At 39.0% G+C, this 19,291-nt stretch overlaps 1 protein-coding gene across 1 annotated transcript in view; it reads left to right on the forward strand.

Moving 5' to 3' along the window:
- OSBPL10 (oxysterol binding protein like 10) overlaps positions 1–19,291 on the forward strand; it is a 113,620-nt gene that overhangs the window by 76,307 nt on the left and 18,022 nt on the right. The window contains exon 7 of the mRNA XM_086850557.1: positions 14,493–14,639. Coding sequence (XP_086706683.1) covers positions 14,493–14,639 — 147 coding nt within the window. The remainder of the gene's footprint in view (positions 1–14,492; positions 14,640–19,291) is intronic.

Consider the following 19,291-nt stretch of genomic DNA (forward strand, 5'->3'; position numbering starts at 1 on the left):
AGTGGCAGCAGTTTCCTGGCAGCATGACCAAGTGTGTTCAGTGATAGCTGTGCTAATTCTCAGCACAACATTCAGACACTTTGCAGCTGTGCATCAGGCAGCATCATTAACAAACAAGTGATGGGTTTTTACGTGTTTATGAAGAAGTGTGTGCATCTTTACAATTCTCTGGAATAACAAGGTTCATCTAATGCAATCATCTTTGAATAGTTAAGTATTCTTGAGGGATGTAGAAAGTTCTGGATCTGAGTTTTGACACCACAGGTAACTCAAGTAAAACTCTTTTTGGTCTGTTGTACTGTCAGGGTTTCAGGAACACAGCGTTTCTTCTCTGGTGAAATAAGGTAGAAGCTAAAGATTATCCTCTTTAGATAATATGTTGTTGTTTACTTGCTTTGGTTTATTTAGGGCATTTCCTGCTTCCAAATGCAGGGGTATCATTTGAGATACTGCTTAAACTAGTTCAGAAAATAAAAGATTTTGTGACAGAGATTATTTTCTTGTGTGTTCCTTACCTATTATTTTTTTGGAGTTGTGATATAGGACAGCATGAAGTTAAAGTCTATTTTCTTTACTAGAAGAAATAACCTCTGAAAGTGAATTGATCAAGCATTTTTTTCTCCTATTTTTTGATATTTTTTTTAATGTTTTGTGAGTCTTTAAATTTTAGTTAGTTTGGGTTTATTTTTTTTTTGAGTGTTTTTTTTTTTTGCCTGTCCACCTGAAACATCAGATGGAGGGGATAAAGGCTGAGCTGTACAAACTGTTCTCAATCTAATGATAGTTGATGTAAAATGCTCCTGTGCACCCCCTAGTGAACCACTTTGGACTTTCTGGCATAAGTTGTATTATAATTTCAAGGTGAAAAAATTCCATCACCCACCAGCAGCTTCAACTTCCTCTCCCTCCAAGCTGTCTTAAAAGTAAAGCTACCCCATGACATAGGGTTTTTCCTTAAAGCAGAACAGAACAAATCTGGTGTGAAACATGCCAGAGGTTCACTCTTCAGACCTGTGATGTGACCTTGGTCTCTGTCCAGTCTGCTATAAAGGGGACCTTCTTTCTCCATTTAAGGTTTAATAATTTTGAAATTCTTTTAAACAAATACTGAAATTAATTAGCTTGAATCTTATAGTAAATTCAGTTGTAATAAACTCGGTGCCAAAGTAGAATAAAGGTGTGAATTACTTTAATGGGTGAACTGCTATTTCAGTTCAACTAATTTGGGTATCAGAATTTCCCCTCTGAAAGCTGGCAGAGAGCAACTGCAGGCCAAATGCTTCCCCTGACAGCCAAATACAAACAGGTAACAGGCTGTTTTTGTGGGGGTCTGAAAGGGAAGAAATAATTTTCTTTGGATCTAATAGTTTAGTTAAGAATTATTAAAAAAATTATTCTGTAACTAGATCTGCAATATAGCCCTCCTCATGTGGTTTTTATGCCTTAAAATGCCATGCCAGTTCATTCTTCTCATCCTGTGGATCTGGTATTTGTGCAGTCTCTGCTTTCCTGTCCCCAGCTTTCCCTTGCCTGTGAGCAGGAGCAGCTGTACGCATGCTCCAAGTCCAAGTGTCTTTTTAATAGGATTGAACTTTGAGCTCTGTAGGATTGAGCCTTTAGCTCTGATTATCTAACTGCTAAACCAGGTTTTAATTGTGATAGTGATTGCAAGGGCAGTCAAGTCCAGGTTATTAAAGGTATTTTTGTCCCCTAGATGATCTGAACCTTGATTTTTTCAACTGTAACAAGGAACTGTTCTATTTAGAGGAGGTACTGAATTGTTTCATTTTATAAGTTTATGTATTTTTTTTTCCGTTTCTTCAGGTGATAGTTTCTTTCAAGCTGTAATTTGTTTTTTATCTGTGTGTAAGTATATATCCTAGTATGACTTTAGAGCTATTACAGAATGTATTAGAGATGCTAAGAAATAATTTTAAAAATGCTCATGCAATTTTAGACACTCAGCTGTATAAAAGAAATGATTTCTAATTCAGTATTACCTTTATTTATCTGTGTCTCAGCAGACGTGCCCAGGTCTGTGGATTGTTTCCTACTATGATTTGTTTCTAGTGTTTCCTAATTCCTTTTTGTACTCAACAGAAAGGTGTATCATTGAAGTTGGGAGATGAGCTTAGCCATGAACACACAGTGCTAGCCACAAGTGCAGCAATGGAAGAACAACAGATCAGGATGGGAAAGTAATGTTTGCAGTATTACAGACAGTCCCTTTTCGCTGTTTAGTACAGACATAACAGGGTTTCTGAATTTGCTCTGCTTTTTGTCCTCTGCATGATTAAGTACTTTTCAGGCTGAAGAGCACAGTGAATGGCCTGTAATGATTTAGCTAAATTAATCTCTAGGCAAAGATGGTACCAGTTAATCCAGTGACTAGGCAGACCATCTAAAAAATGAAATCTGAGGTAATCAATTGAAGGTATATTTAAGGATAATCAAGGGAGTGTATATTTAAGGATTAAATGTACAATTAGACTAAAAGTAGAATTAAATGTCCCTAAGCCTGCTACAGCAGCACTGACAATGGCTAAGATAATCTAACTAATTTTGATTTGATTTTTTTGCTAGCTTTCTGGAACAGCTACTGTGTCAGCAAATAGTCCTCTGGTAAAACTGTTTATGCAAATAATTAATAAAAATTTTATCACTAGCCAAACCCAATGCATATTACTGAATCACTTCCACCTCCAAAATGCATGTATTCCAGCTGCTATCTATATAATTGAGAGTAATACTCTGTAAAAAAACCAAACCCCTTTATTCCAGATCTGCTTCTAATTTGAATAAACATGAGGTTCTGATTCATGTGGCATTCCATAATTACTAGTGAAAAGTCAGTGAAATCTAATCATTGGAGTAAAAAGAACTTGGGTTCCCTTGCGGTAAGGCTTAAAATTAACTTTAAGTGGATCAATTGCATACTCTGTTCAGTATAAAAGTTGCACCCCTTGCTAAAGGAGCTCTGAAGTCAATGCAAATTTTATTTCAGGATTCTGTGCCAATTTGTTATGTGCCAGTTAATTTTCTTTGTGCTATCAGTTTTATTTCCTAGTATGTGTATGTATGTGGGCTTGCTGATACTGCCCATTAGAAATCTCACCCATCTCATTAAGGCTGTCAGTTACTTAACTAGATCTTACTAAGTTGGGCTCAACTATCTTACAGAGAGAGTTTGTCTTGGGTTGGCATTACTTTATCTTGCTCAGTGAATCATTCAAACTGGCTTCACTGTTTCTGTCTAGTCTTGCTAGAAAAAAACCTGGAGTTTTCAGCTTGTGATGGTGAGCTGTAGTGGTTCTTTATTTGAAAAGCCCAGAATGTGGAAATAAATCCCAGCTGTGATAACAGAATTTAATTCTAAAATTTGATGCAGAAGAAGAGTGGAAGGAGCAGGTGAAAAAGGCAGAACTCTTCTTCATTAATAGAGAGTTTTCAGTTTGAGATGGACCAAGTGATAGATTTATCAGACTGAGAATAATTATTAGAAGCTTTTCAAGCAGAGAGTTCCATTGATCTCAAGAAGTTGGACATACAATGGAAGACAATCTTCTAGGCCTAATTTGTTACACATACACATTGAATGTTCTCCTGCTATGATTTATAACGATTATTTTCTTTTGAAAGACTCAAGGATTTCTGTTTGGGTTTTTTGAGTTTTATGTGTTTATCAACAATGTGAATGTGTATAGTGGATGAGCAATGAAATTGCAGGAAGAGTCAGGGTGGTTTAATTAGCGTGTTGTCTTGGGGCAAGACTGTTAATACTGCTTGGATTAACACGTCTGTACCATTTCTGTCCTCTTACAAATATGCTGACGTGATCCTGCATGCAAGAAATAGGACTGTGAGAACTGGATTTACATATAGATTGGTATTGAAAGGCCAGATGACTGTAAAGGTTAAATTTTTATTGTCCATCTTGTTGTGCCCTCTTTGCATATGTGAGTGGTGTATTATTTACTAATGTGGTGGTATTTTTCTCCCCTAAATTTGCTTAGCTAGCACACAAAGCTACATAAAAGAGAATTACAGCTGGCTAAATGACTTCAGTTCCGTTACTTCCGAACTTTTTCGTTGCTGGGCATTGCAGGTGCAATCATAATGGAATCACAGAGTACTCTGGCTTGAAAGGGACTTCCAGAAGTCCTGCAGCTCAGCATGGTGAGAACAGCACTAATCAGGTCAGCTTGTCCAATCCTGAACACCTCCCACAGTGGAGGTGCCACAGCCTCTCTGCACAAAATCTTGCAATTTCTCTAGGGATTTTGTCAATGGGAGAAAGGGGTGTTTTTGATAGGGAAAGGCATCATACTCAATGTGCTGTGCTGTCTGGTGAGCAGCTAAAATGGACCTACCTTCTGGGACCCTTAGCAGAAGGTATTTGTCCTCCCCTTCTTCACAGGAATATAAGGCCTGAAGAACCTACTACTTCGGGTTTCTTCCCAGGGATCTCATTCTAGAGAGGAGGCCTTGTAATCCAGGGCAGTGTCTGAAGTGGAGCTTCCTGCCAGCCTTTCCCCCATGCTACTCTGCTGCACCAACCTGCAGCTCAGTGCACTCTTTTGTCTCTAGCTCCCCAAAAGTGACAACCGTGTGACTTTCAGACCCCCAGAGTCTGAAGTGCTGCCTGGCAGTGATTGGAATCTGTCCTGCTGCACTCTGTGGTTTGTAAGCTTGTACACCCATTTTGGACAGTGTCAGATACTCTTGTATGTTGCCATTTGTTTCTAAAACATTTAATTGGTAAAATAAAACTGAATATGTTTCAGGAAGTTGTTCTTCACTAGTGTCTGCATTGCATTCCGTGTAGGTTTTGTTAAATTTGTTTATAATGTGATACTCTCTATCTTATGGTTGTGATTTATGCTAGCTTTCAAGGTTTTTTTGCTTTAATTTAGGACAAGTCCGTGGGGCTTTTCTCTTCGCACATTTTGTTTTACAGTCTCATGTTACTATTTCTTTCTGATGATACCAGTGATGAAATATATTTATTCCCAGTTCTTACTGAATTTATGCAATGCTGCAAACTCCTCTTGTGTTTTAGGATTCAGATTAATCTTTTCTGTACTTCAGTAGCCCTCATTTCATGAAAGGTGCTTGCAAGCATGTATGGACTGGTATTGATACTTAATTTTTCCCTGTGGATTCTGTGCTTGGAAATTAGCTGCTTTTCAGCCTATTCCCAGAACTGACTACCTTAAGTTTATGAAAATCGATTTTTGCAAGAGGAACTGTCTTTTGAAGAAAATATGAACATGTGGGGAAAAAGTTGTCCAACAAACATTTGTGCATAACAGGATTACAGTGCTGTAGGTAACCCAAATGAGGAACTCAGTTTAACAGGATGTTTAGTCACAGATAGGTTCTTTATTTTTGAACATAATCACTTTCAGAGTTAGCTTTGATTATTTTTTCTGAATGCTTGCACGGGCTATACTTTAATGTAAATATAGATGTTCTTTGTTTCATGTTATATGTGTTTGTTCTTACTCTTTAAACAAGAAGCCAGTCCTTTTTCTTTTGAAATCGCTTATTGTCTGGTCCTCATCACTGCTACATTGTTATGTTCAGCCCTAAATATAGTCAGAGGTCAGAGTAAAACACATCTGCAGTGTAGGAAAAGGAAGCTTTCTGAGCTTATTCTTTAATGATGAAAAGACTTTTGTTCCCAGAGATACTTCTGCAAAACATTAACAAAAAGGCATTAGTACAGTTCTCTAAATGGTTAGTATCTGGATAATGTGCTTGTCTCCAGATGCCTGGCAGATTGTTTTTGTTGAGAAAGAAAAAGATTGCAGAGCTATTTGTCACCTAAGGTAGAGGTTTTGTAATCATTTTCTTTGCTTGCATTGTCTGTGTGTCAGCCTGTCTATGCAGTGTTAGTGTCAAGATTCATTTCTGCTTTGCTTGCTTGCTTTACAGGCATATCTCTTGAAGAAGGATAGGTATTTCTTGGTTCAGTGGATGTCTCTGCTATTGCATGTTGTATTCAATTAATCTCGTGTGATAGACAGATTGCCACACTTTGATCCTTGCACTTGTCCCTAGCTGAGAGATTTTTCTGAACATCAAGTATGTTTAGCATATTCAATGAGAAACAACCCCAAGCAACAAACCACAAAATATATACAAGTTATCCATACACACAGAAAAGAGATGTTTTAATCATTGATGGTCCTAGTTTGAAGAATTTTATTTTCTCTGGAGACCTCAATTACCAAACACAAATAAGAGATTTGGCAAGAAATTAATTTCTGGGCACTCTGTAGACATTCTTTCCTGATGTAAGCTTTTTCTACCAAATAATGCCTGGTTTGAGCTATTGGTGCTGAGTGATGTATCCACAGTTACATAAATGCTTTGACCCCATGCTGTCAAAACACAAACTCAGATACAGCAGTTACTTACCTATTCAGGTAGATACACCTGGATTATTTTCCTTGGAATACATAGCTTAAGGTAAGTAGAAAATTTGCCTATTATACCATTTTTCCTTTGCTGTATGAAGGAGAAAGTAACTGTCTTGCTGATTGGTTCTGCACGTACACGACAAAAAGAAAGTTCCTATTTTGTTTTTTAACTGTTCTTGAAGAGTGAAAAATCTTATATAAAAGAGATGCAGGAGTTTGTTGGATATTAAAAAGTTTTACTGCCTTACAGTTAAGATTATGTTTGATAATCTGTAAATGACAATGCATTTGGAAGTTAGAGAACAAGTGAGTGGATGAGGAAGATTTCAGGAATCAGACTTCACAGTGGGTAGTAAATGTGTTTCAGACTTTATTTCAAGATTTAACTTGCAGTAAATAAAGTTTCTATTTAGTTTCCATTAATTTCAGTTTTCTGTATGGAAATGATTCCTCCTTTCGAAGCTTATAGTGGGTTTTTGTGGCAAGATTTTGGTAGTGTGGAGGCTTACAGGGCTGGTTTCTGTGAGAAGCTGCTGGAAGCTTCCTTTGTGTCTGACAGAGCCAATGCCAGCTGGCTCCAGGGTGGAGGCTGAGCCCATCAGTGATGGTCGTAGTACCTCTGGGATATGAGACTTAGGTAGGGAGAAAAAAGGAACCCTGCAGAGCAGCAGTAGAGAGAGGAGTGAGAATGTGAGGGAAGCAGTTGCAGACACTGAGCTCAGTGAAGAAGGAGGGGAAGGACATGAAATGGTCCAGCTGCCAGAGCAGACATTCTTCTGCAGCCCGTGGTGCGGACCATGGTGAGTCAGGCTCTCCCTCTGCAGCCCGTGGAGGACCACAGTGAAGGAGATGTCTGCCCACAGCCCCTGGAGGACCCTGTGCTGGAGCAGGGACCCTGTGGAAACTTAGGCTGGAGTAGGTTCCTTGTAGGGTCTGGATCTATGGATCTGTGCACAGAGAAGCCCGTGCTGGAGCAGGTTGGTAGGATTTGTGACCCTATGGGGGACCCATGCTAGAGTGGGCTGTGCCTGAAGGACTGCACCCTATGGAAAGGACACATGGAAGTGCAGTTTGTGAAGAACTGCAGCTCATGGGAAGGATTCACTTTGGTGAAGTTGATGGATGACTGTGCCCATTGGGAGGGAGTCTGTGCTGGAGCAGGGGAGGAGTCTGAATCATAGTTCTCCTCAGGCAAGATGTGAAGTACTGGCTGCAACTCCCATTCCCTGTCCCCCTGCACCACTCTGGGGGAGCTGGTAGGAAGTAGTAAAGTTAAGCCTAAGAAGAAGTGGTGGGAGGATGGTGTTAAAGAATTGTTTTTATTTTCTCATTACCCTACTCTTAACTTGATTGGTAATAAATTGAACTAATTTCCTCAAGCTGTCTCTGTGTTAGCCATGAGGTAATGGGTGAGTGATTTATCCCTGTCCTTAACCCATGAGCCTTCCATTGTATTTTCTCCCCCCTGCACAGCTGAGAAAGGGAGTGAAAGTGCTTTTGGTGGGCACCTGGCTCCTAGCCAAAGACTGCCCACCACAACCAGTAGCATGATCATATGCTGGTCTGTATTTAAAATAATAAGTACAACTAACTGCACAAGCTACATTTGATCACTGCTAATGAGGGATGGGTACAGTAAGCTTGCATGCTTTTCTGTCAGGTGCATGCTACAGTAAGTGCAATTAAATGTGTGGTGCCCAGTGGAAGAAGAGAAGTGGTACATGCAGGTTAGTTCAGGTTTGTCATTTCTGATCCAGTTAGCACTGCAAGAAGCTAACAGCTTCTACTGCTACTACTTTGGGGTATTCTTACTGTATGTGCTTTACAAAAAGGTTTCTAACTTTAGTATTGAAACTGGTGAAAATCTTACAGGGCCAATTTCTCATCTTAGTGTATATGTGCTAAAGCTCCTTGACCTTACAGAGTTATATTTAATCTTACACCCACGGAAAACCTGCTTGCAAGCTCTCAAGTTACACAAATGCAAGTATAAATGATGCTTGCAAACCTATGTCATTATTGAAGGGAATCCAAAAATCAAAATGAGGCTTTTGACTTTTATATGCACTAGTAGGGACCAAAGATAATTAGAGGACTCTGCAGAAAATATGATAATCCTTGTCTAATCTGAAAAGGCTAACTCTGTTTAATACTGCTTCTAACTTACTTCATCTTTCTCTTGATACAGACATGTTTCTTAAATGTTGTGGTTTTTTTTTAATCTTGTGCATTTTTTTTGGGCATAGAAGGACTTAAAGAATACTTTCCTTGGAATATTACAAAATGGTGTATTTTTATCTGGATGTTTTAAGTCCCTAATATTCATCCTCTTGCTCCTGACTGCAGTCCTTTTTATAGTACATAAAAATGTTTTCATGCCTAAATGAAGATTCTTAGAGTATTATTTTGTAATTGTATGAGGAATATGAGGTCCTCTGTGTGTCCATGATGTAGATGGATATACATGTCCCTGATACCCTATGGTAGACATGGTCTGTGCTTACTACTGTGGTGGAGAAAAGGCTGATTTACTCTGTGCCTTCTTTGCCTTGGCCTTTACTGGTAACAGACTTTGAGATGAGAAGGAATGTCTGGAGATAGACTGACCCTTGGTGGAGGGAGGACAGGTTAGGCAGCACTTAAGCTCCGTATACAGCTCCAGGGTCTCTAATGGAATTTGGGAGAGGTTTGTGTAGACTAAAGGAAAGTGAAAGTCATTGATTTTTTAAAAAAGGGCAAGAAGGAACTCTCTGGGTGTTCTGGTAGCATTTGAAGAGGTGCAGGTTTATCAGCTTCTCCTCAGTCCCTGGGAAGGTGGTGGAGCAACTAACCCTGGGGGTGTCTCCAAACACATAAAGGACAAGAAGGCAATTAGAAGTAGTCAAAATGGACTTACAAAGGGAAAATTATGCTTAACCAACATGATACCCCTCTAAAATGGAAGTGACCAGCTTGATGCTTATGGGGAGAGCAGTGGATGTTTGCTTTTATGTTGGTAAGGTTTTTGACCTTGTCTTCCCTTACATCCTCACAGACAAGCTGACAGGGTATGGATTAGATAAGTGGGCAGTGAGCTGGATTTAAAACTGAACAACCTGGCCTAGAGGGTTGTGATCAGTGGTACAAGGTCCAGCTGGAGGCCAGTCACTGGTGGTATACCCCAGGGGTCCATACTAGGGCTGGCGCTGTTCCAGATCTTCATCAGTGACCTGGGTGATGATGCAGAGTGCACTCCTGGAAAGTTTGTAGATGAAAAACGTGGGAGGAGTGGCTAATGAGCCAGGGGACTGTGTGCTGTCATGGAGAGAGAGATCTTGGCAGCCTGGACAGAAAGGAGCCTCTTAGAGATAAGCTCAGGATGTGCCAAGTCCCGTATCTGAAGATACTTGAGGGCAAACTCTTGTACCAATACAGGCTGGAGGCCATCTGGTTGGAAAGCAGTTCTGCAGAGGTCTTGGGGGACAACAGGCTGACCATGAACCAACAAAATGTTTTTGTGACCAGCAGTTTCCTGGGCTGCTTTAGGAAGAGTGTTGCCAGCAGGTTGAGATCCTTTCCCTCTAGTTGGCAGAGGTGAGGCCACATCTGCAGTGTTGTGTGCAGTTCCAGGATCCCCAGTGCAAGAGGGGCATGGACTGACTGGGGTAAGTCCAGCACAGGCCCACAAAGATGATGAAGGTCCTGGAGACCCTTCCCATGAGGAGGGTCTGAGAGAGCTGGGGTGTTCCAGCCTGGAAAAGAGAAGGCTCAAGGGTATCTTATCAATGTAAAAATACCTCATGGGAGTAAAGAGCAGGGAGACTTATCTTCTTTAATGGTGCCCAGTGACAAGCCAAGAGGCAGTGGGCACTTGCAAATGAATCTGAACACCAGAAAATGCACTTCTGCTATAGAGGGCATTGAACACTAGCATGGGCTGCCCAGAGAAGTTGTGGAGTCTCCATCTTTGGAGATAATCAAAATTAAGCTGAACATGGTCCTGGACAGTCGGTTCTATATGCACCTGCTTGAGCAGGGTATGGGACAAGAAGACCAAGTCTGTTCCAACCTAAATGAGACTCTGATTCTGTATTTTCCTTTCTTCCCCTCAAAAAACTAAGCAAGATTAGACCCAGGTCATTCTTGACAGTATTGTTGCATTGTATGGTTTGTGAAATATGTTGGAAAATGAAGCTCTGAGCTGTATATCTGTATTAATTACCTAACAGGTAATTTCCAGCACAGCAGTTAATTTGAAAAGTTAACTTGTGGAAGAAGATGTAGAAGGACAGAGGCACATTTGCCCTTTCACAGAAGTATAGCTTTTGACTCTGTAATTCTATTCCAGGCTCGTCAAAGTCTCTTTTTCCTGAAAGCATTTTTTAAAATGCAGAACGTTTCCTTCAGAAGCAATTTCTTACCCTTACAGGTTTCATCTGTTAAAAAAAAAAAATCAGCATGTTTTCTGATGGAGACTGCTGACTAGAACATCTGGTTTGTATCCTAGCAGATGACCTCTCTAAATTAATCGATCCCAGTTCTAATGGGGTGACCTGTTTAAAATAGCTCTCTGCTGGTGTGTATTTTCATGTCTTTGGCGTTTAAACTTTGAAGTACATCTGTTCCTGGGATTTTTAGAAATTGTCTTCTATTTTCTCTTCAGTTTTTTCTGAAAAATACTGGTGCTTCAGCCCAGTATTGGAAACTGATTTTGATTAAAATGATTTTAAATATAAGCCCCTTTTTCCTGGATGTTTGTAACTGGTTCAGTATTGGATTTCTCAGGGTCAGCACCTAAGCCAGGCTGTACTGTTTGTTCCCAGGCTGGGCAGCGCACAGCTCAATAGCTTTTACATTGTGCTCTGACCACACAGGGTGGAGCAGATCCCTGCTTTCCTAGGTCAGTTTTGCAGTTACATTTTACAGAATGAGGTAAAAAATAGTCTGTGTCTGATAATTCAGAAAAGCTGCCGTTAAAGGATAATCACTCCTCATAATCCTTTGCGTTCTGCTGAATGCTTACGCATTGGATACTACTAAACTGCATGCTGTTTTCATGGAAAGAAAAAGCATTAAAGAGTGGTTGGACTTTTATGACACTTTAAAGATAAACTAGGTTTGTATTTTATGACTCCGTGTCCACTCCCATGGTGTGGTGCTGTGGTTTAAGAAAATGTGTTAGTTAAAGAAATATGTATTAGTTAATGTAAAAGTTAGTTTATGTGCTCCTAAAAACCTATTTAATAGTTACATAGAACAGCTAATGAGGAGAGAGGGAAATACAAATATGATATTGCTTTCTGAAGATGACTGCTCAGTTCCTGTAGCATAAATTGTAAACTGCTTCCTTAAATTCTTTTCCTTGGAAAGTGAGAAAAGAGCAGTTGTCTGTGTGGCATTCACTGAAGGTCACTAGTGTGTTGATGACTATAATAGCAGAGTCGTGGTTGTTTTGGGTGACCTTAAAGTCCTTAAAATAGGGTAAGTTAAGGTAATTAAAATTTCTGTCTTTACAGTGTGCTTATTAAACACGACTGATCCTAATGTTACATCGTACTCATCCTCCCTGATGAGCAGAAAGGCTTTCATTTACAACAATGCAAATGCTACTTTCCTGGGCACCCCAAGTGTTGTCCATAGGGTGGCTTGCTCTGACCATGGATGTTTTGCAGGGTAGCAGAGATGTAGTTTCACAGAATATTCTGAGTTGGTTGCTGTTTTGTTAGTAACAATTAAGAGGCGAGGAAAACCTATTTCATAAAGAAAGAAAGAAAGAAGGTTTTCTGGCCCTCGGTGAATGTACAATCTTTGGGAGAAAAAGGGAAATTCTTAAAATATAATTAGTCTGCAGTCTGGTAGTGGGTAATTTGTTTGTTTTCTGATGCTGTTAGCAATTTAAGGCTACACAGCTGTTATGTGTTTGTGTAAAAGGACATTACCTGCTAGTGTGTTCTCTTTTTGTCTCACTCTTGTGCACACGCACACAGATTTGTGCCCCTTCCCCTCCCTCCTGGAGAACCGCCGGTCAGGATATCCTCTGGGAACAGCAGCACCATTTCCCAGTTGGAGCTGCGTGCATTTAAGCTCACTGATCTCAATGCCATGTGACTGGAAAGGCAAGGAGCAGATTGCCATCCAGTGCACACTCTCCAACCCCTCAGATAGCAAAAAAAAAAAAAAAAAAAAAAAAAAAGAAGAAAGAAAAGAGAAAAAAAGAAAAAAAGAGGGGGTGGGAGTGAGGAGGGGAGGTTCCCTTGCTTTTTTTGTAGCGCTCTTAATTCCTGCTGGAGCTTGTTTGCCGCAAGCTCAGTTCATGGCAGTAACAGAAGCAGCAGAGCCTATCTGGTAGCTCAGTGCTCTCAATGAGGTCAAGCTGGATCAAAGGGAAGCCTCCTGTGGAAGCATCTACTGTAAGTTCTGATACTGCTTTTTCCGTGCTGCCTCCAAATGAATCGTAGCCTGTACGACTGAGCCAGGCTTCGGTGCTTTATTCCTCCCTGACTGATAATTTTGCATGAGGTTGTCAGGTTTTATGTTAATTGAACTTGTCAGTGGGGTGTCAGTTGGGTAATAATGCTGTGCATTTTGGGAGAAAAGGGCTTATCGTTCTCTCCTTTTATTTTCCGAGGGAGTGGGAAGAAGAAAGTGTGGTTTTGTCCTTTTGAAAAGCTCCAAGCTGCTGAGGTTACAGCTCACCAGATTCTGTTTTATGTAATCTACATATTCTACTTTCTAATTAAAGCAACTCTAAAGTGTCTTGCAGATGTCCTTGGGTTTCACCAAATAGCTATTCTTTTAGGAATAGCTACCTAAATATTTAAGTAATTAAAAAAAAAAAAGTAAAAAAAAAAAGTACTTTATTCAATGGAAGCCTCTGTAGTAACTAAATTTCAAAGAAACTCCCCTTACACAAGCTGTAGTTCACCTGAGGGGTCTCTAATGTGATCATTCAGAAATATTCCTTTGAAACCTAATTCTAGATATCAGCTGGTTTTAGTGAAACTTTTCAGTTGCGTAGGCTCCTACAGTGAGATGAAAAATTTCTTGTTTTATGTTATGTACTAGCTGTTTCTGCAGAAATGTAATTTAGCATGAAAGAAGGCTAACTTTTGCAGGGAGTGTTGTCTCATTTACAGCACGGAGTTTTTGGGCAATAATGACATGCTGGGCTGTAATTTTTTATCTACAACCCAGATAATTTTTTATCTATAACCCCAGGTTTTGTTTTTTTTTCTCTTGAAGTACAAAAAGCTTACCTGAATACATATCTGGAAAGCTTGCCGAGTGGTTTCAATGGATTGAACAAAGTAACTACCACCTGTTTGGATTATTGTTAGTTATACATTGTAAACCCTGAGGAAAAATAAAATATCACAAGTCATTATGCCTTTTGCCATAAAGTTTCTCTTGAAGGGACTGGCATGGTACCTGTCTATTGATATTCAGCTTGTATTTTTGGAAACTCAGCAGCACTGGCATAGTGCTGTGAGCTGATGAAGTGTTGTAATAGTTATAAAGAGTTATGGCAGTGCTCTACTTCCCAAAATCTAATGTCTTTGGGTTTTTTTCCAGAGGTGTGTTGTTTGACTATAGTTATCTTTTTATCTTCTTTAGTTCATAACTTGATTTCCATAAATATCTACCTTTTAAATTGGATAGAGAAAGGGAAAAAAACCTGTGAAATCAGGTCATGCAGCATATATGTATGACATGAATATTTTCTGGGGAGATTTATGAAACAAACTTGAGGACTCATTTTGAACTGCATAATTCTATTTAATGAAAAGATGACTTGTTACTTAAATATGCTATGAGTTTTATCTGACAGGACTGCAGTATAAATATGAGAAGAGAATGTGTAAATTAGCATTTCATCCTTAGTATTCTCATTCTGAGGAAAGGATCAAAATCCTTTATGAACCCATCACTGGATTTGTTTAATTTATTTTGACTTTTTATCTTTTCTTGGTTTTAACAGAGGCTGTCTTCAGTTCATCGAAGACAGGTCCATTTTTAAACATATATAGTGGGGAAAAATACCCATTCTGTATCTTTTTGTCCAGATGGTGACGTTTCTTTTCATTTCAGCATTCAGCTTCTGAGTTGATCCTAGTTGAAGATGAAATGACAGATACTGAAGATAATGAAGAGGAGGATTTAGGAGTCATGGATGATCAACGTAGTGTAATTCTCCATCTCATCTCTCAGCTCAAACTTGGCATGGACCTTACCAGGGTATGAGCACCGTATCTCTTTTATATTTGTTCACTATTGTTGTTTCTTCTCATCTTTCTGTGTGTTTGTGTGCACAGCTGATTCTTTTGAGTATTTTTTTCCCCTGTGGACAGTGAAGTTTTCCTCTTTATAAAAGTCTGGTGGTCCCAGAGAGCTGTGGAGTGCTGTCTCTTGCTAGGCAGGCTTTCACATGACATGACCACTAAAATCAGGTATTTTAGAGATGGAGGGACAGGGAAAGAAAAAAAGAATAAAGAATCCTCCAGAACTCTTGCTTACTTTTTGGCAAGTCTTTCAGGGTAACCATATGTTGTGTATGTAATCCACAAGTATGTCAGGGTGCACTGGGGGTTTGAGGAATGGTAATGGCAATTGTTTGGATGAAGGATATACATGTTCACATAAGTCAGCTTCAAAAAAAACCATGATGGTAAAGAAATTACAGTCTTCAGTGTATCAGTTCTTGTCAGTGTTGAGCAGCTCACCAGTTTAACTTTCTGTGCATTCTTCTGGTCCTAGAACCAGGGTTGTCACAAGCTTATCCATACTGATACAAGCAAAGACAAGACAGTGTCAGAGAAATTTTCCCTTAAGCCCTTAGAGTTCTGGAAATGAGGTAGATGTTAAGGAAGCAAGAAATGCTTCTTTTTGAGCAGTCTTGTATTCCAATGAAAACTTCTTATGGGGCTTAATAAATAATCAAGCAGATTTCTGTAAATATAAGGAATATCCTTTCCTTGCACTAGGGTTTTCTACTTAAAAAATCCCCCAAATAGAAGTCCTGTAATCCACCTTTCACAAATAAGAGCTCATTCTGACACTCTCCACAAGTAATACAAAGTTTGGAAGGAACAAAGAACCAGAGAATTTCTCTGTCACATGAAATAGTTTTGCAGGAAGTTGTTCTCATGTGCATTTTTATATTCTGAAGAGTTCATCTGCTTTTCTTTTTTTTTTTAATTTATTGATCAAAAACGATTACTTTCTTACAAAATAAAGTTTTCTCAATATAGTTGTTTTTTTTTTTTTTTCCTGCGTCCTGTGGGTCTATTGTCAGTGTTTTAAAATAATTACATTTTTAAGACTGAGCAATCCTGTGTTCTGTTGCTGAGTAGCTGCACAGAAATGAATGTTTGATTCTAAATAAAACAAAAGTTTCATCATTTCATTTTGAATAATTTATACCTGTCACTTTTTAGTATGTCTGGGGTTATATACAGTTCATTTTTGGTTTTGTTTTTCTTACATTCTTGCTTTTTCTTAACTCTTCTTCTTTTCTGTGTTGGTTTTCTAAGGCTGTCTGAGTCTATAATGTTCAAACTAGGCTAAGATTTCTTATCCACGGTCCTTGTGTCTTCAAAACATTTTGTCTTTGGCAACAAACAAGGTTTTTCTTTTCTGATTTTCACTGTCGTCTTTTTGTCATGGAGGAGTAGGCAAAACCCAAAGATACACAGTTAATGTAAATAAGAGAAATTCCTGTAAATAAGAGAAGTGTAGACATTTATAAGAAAAATACAAAGGTTAATACATATGACACCCTGTTTCTTACATAGTGTTCTTAGAGCACAGTTTTTAAAGATGATGATAAATGTTGAAATGAGAAACAGGCATTTGGCAGAGTTAGATCTGTCTGTAGATTTCTGTATGATGCATGAATACACATATGATAAGTATTAATGAGACATGCCACATGTGCACATCACTTTTCTGCCCATTTTGAGGATTAAAAAAAAAATACAGGACAGCTGGCTGCTTTTTTTATCAACTTTGCTTACTGACATGAGGCCCTTAGGGCCACTGACATGTGACTGTAAAGCTGGGTTTGTTGGCTGCACTTCTTCCCATTTTTCATTATTCCTCTGAAAGTCAGAGGAGCACCTTGATGCTCATCACCTTCTGCTGGAAGTGGTTGTGGCACAGTAGTTGGTAATGTCAGAGGCTATTTTTACATGTTTCCATTTTCCTGTGCCTTCTTCCCTAGGGCTGTGTCTTTGGTTCATTCTGGGAGCTGTGGATTGCTGTATGAGACTCACATGAGCAAACAGCTTTTTCTGAGCCCTTGGTGGTTTTGGGTTCTGGATGCATGAGCATTACCTTCACATTCCATATCACAGGAAACAGCATCTTTTCCTTATGTTAGCCAAGGCCTTGCCTGTGCTGACAGCAGTTTCCCACAGTGAAGATAGCCACGCTTAATGTTGTGGAGGCGCTTCACTTCTGGAATGTGTCATACTGCTGTGCCTTTTAGCGAGGAGTTAAAGAGTAAAAACTGCTGTGAAGGAGGACACCTGCAGTGAAGTATCAAATCTGTGTGGGGATTTGCTAGAATGGGCTAGACTCTGTGATGGCCAAATAGACTTGAGCAGCTGCTAGAGAGAGTTGGGTGGGGAGCAGGTCTCAGCAGCAGAATGTGGTACACAACTGGTGCTTTGGACTGGGACGGGACTTTCACCCTCATTTAAAACTAGAATTGCTGGGGAAAAATCCAAGTTTCTAAATTGTTTGTTCTTCAAAAAGACGAAAAACAGTGCCAGAACCCACTGACAGCCTTTGTTGGCAAATGGCATCTAATGGATTGGAGTTAATGCTAACAGTTTGTACAGATGGGTAATCACTCCCCTGCATTCCCTCACCTTCCTTACATAGTTAATATGTGCTAAAAATAAAGGGTTTCCATTCTGTGTAAAAGGGCTGTCAGTAATTCTGCAGAATGTCAACCTGTTGTAAATTGGCATTGTGGTGTGTTCACAATGTCATAAGCTTTTACTTTGCTTGCTAATATTCTTTTACCTTGCAGTTTTAAAATGTAAATGGCATGAAAATAGCTTGTTTTAGTCCCACAATGGCACAGATGACAGTGAAAAGAAAGCTTTTACACCTCTAAGAGAAGGAGATCTCAGTATGAGGTACCTTGGTTGGATTTCTGAAAAAATGATGAAAAATTATGAAAGAATTGAAGAAATTAGAGAATGGTGCTGACAACCCTGTTTTTTCTCTCAGTAACTAATAGCGGGGATAAATATCTCTGCTCTTAAGATGTGCTCATTTTTCTCAGTTACATTCAGATCTAGTTAAGTGAATTCAAACCTAGGAAGTATAGTCAAGTTTTGAGCCAGTATTGTCTTTTTAACCTCAATAAAACTGGAAGAATGCCTCTTAAACTCCTTTCTTTTCATCTGAAGATTGAGAATGAGTAATAATATATTATTCTAACATTTTAGAATGCAGCGAGGTGACTTTTTTGCTTCAGACTTCAGAAGCTTGGTATTTATTCTAATGAGTTTCTTTTGTCCAATTGGTTGTCATGCTGGCATTTTCTCAAAGTCAAAAATTAGTCAGTTTTGACTTCCTATGCAATTTAAAAAAAATAAAAATAAATTATAGTCCTGTCCAAAGCCAGTATAAAGAACTTAGGTCTGAAGTGTATTTTTCTTGTTACTTCATTCTGTCTGGCTGAAGAAGAGTTGAAAACCACATTCCTTTGAGAGCTGGAGTGCTGGCACAAGTGCACAACAGCTCATTGCTGGCAAGAAGAATGCTGTACACTTGCAAATTTGTTTATTTCTATTTTTCTTATTTCTGTAGAAATCAAGATAGGGCAAATTAAAAACAAATAAATTATTGATGTGATTTTTATTCTTTTGCTATGTTAGTGTGTGGTGGTGTTGCATATTGAAACTTTGAGGCTATGAGATTATTTAGTAAAAGGCAATGCTTTGTAGGCATATTTTGTAATACTGCAGTTGTGTAAGCTTTAAAACTCAAGTATTTGCCTCCTTGTATGGAAACAATTCAGTTATTCACTGGATCCTTTCCTGCCACAATTAAGGATGTCATTTCCAGCTTAGTTGGGCTTTTAAAGCAAGATTGAGCTGGAGTTCAGGCCTTATTCAGATTTTAAATTGATTGTTGAAACTCAATAATGAGAGTGCTGTGATTGATCACATCTCATTTAGTGGCAGTGCTGGTGTAGCTGTGTTAAGCAAAGCACGCATCTAGGACTTAAGGGAGGAGATACCAAGGCTCTATGACCACATCAATGGGATGAAACCACAGCAGTCTCAGTGTTGTACCATAAAATCTGCATCATCTGAAGTATGGTCTGCAGTTTTCTTCTCCCCTGTTTGTGCTAATAAAGGTCACTGTCTTTAGAGAGAGGCTCTTGGACGTAGCGAGATGGAGAGTGCTGTTTATTCAAATGAGTTTGCCCTTTCAAGTCTCTGCAGTGAACTCACAAAGGCACTACTGGTGTTTCCAGACAGAAGTTATGGGAAATTTTTTTATATGTTTTGCTGTCACTTTCCCCTCTGGTAACCTGATCTTTTAGTGTACAATTTATATTTAAATGAGATCCTGAATTGAGGATCTTAACTGCTGAATTGCATTTTTTTAAAGATTATATTGGATAATGGATATTTGGTCAGAATGAGAATGCTGCAAGAAAGATGGAATTGTTTAAAGAGCTAAAAATATGAAAAATTTTCTGTCTTTCCACTTCACCTTCAAAATTTTGGATTTCACTTTTGGAAACCAATCTCCTCAGCCTGTCACTGTCACACAACCAGGACTGTAGGCTGTCTTTAGTTCTCAATCTGCCACACATGGTGTAAAATTAAGGTTGTCTGTCATTCAGGGCCTCAAATAGGTTG

This window comes from Cyanistes caeruleus, chromosome 1 (assembly GCF_971803275.1).
Source record: "Cyanistes caeruleus chromosome 1, bCyaCae1.hap1.1, whole genome shotgun sequence".
Lineage (NCBI taxonomy): Eukaryota > Metazoa > Chordata > Aves > Passeriformes > Paridae > Cyanistes > Cyanistes caeruleus.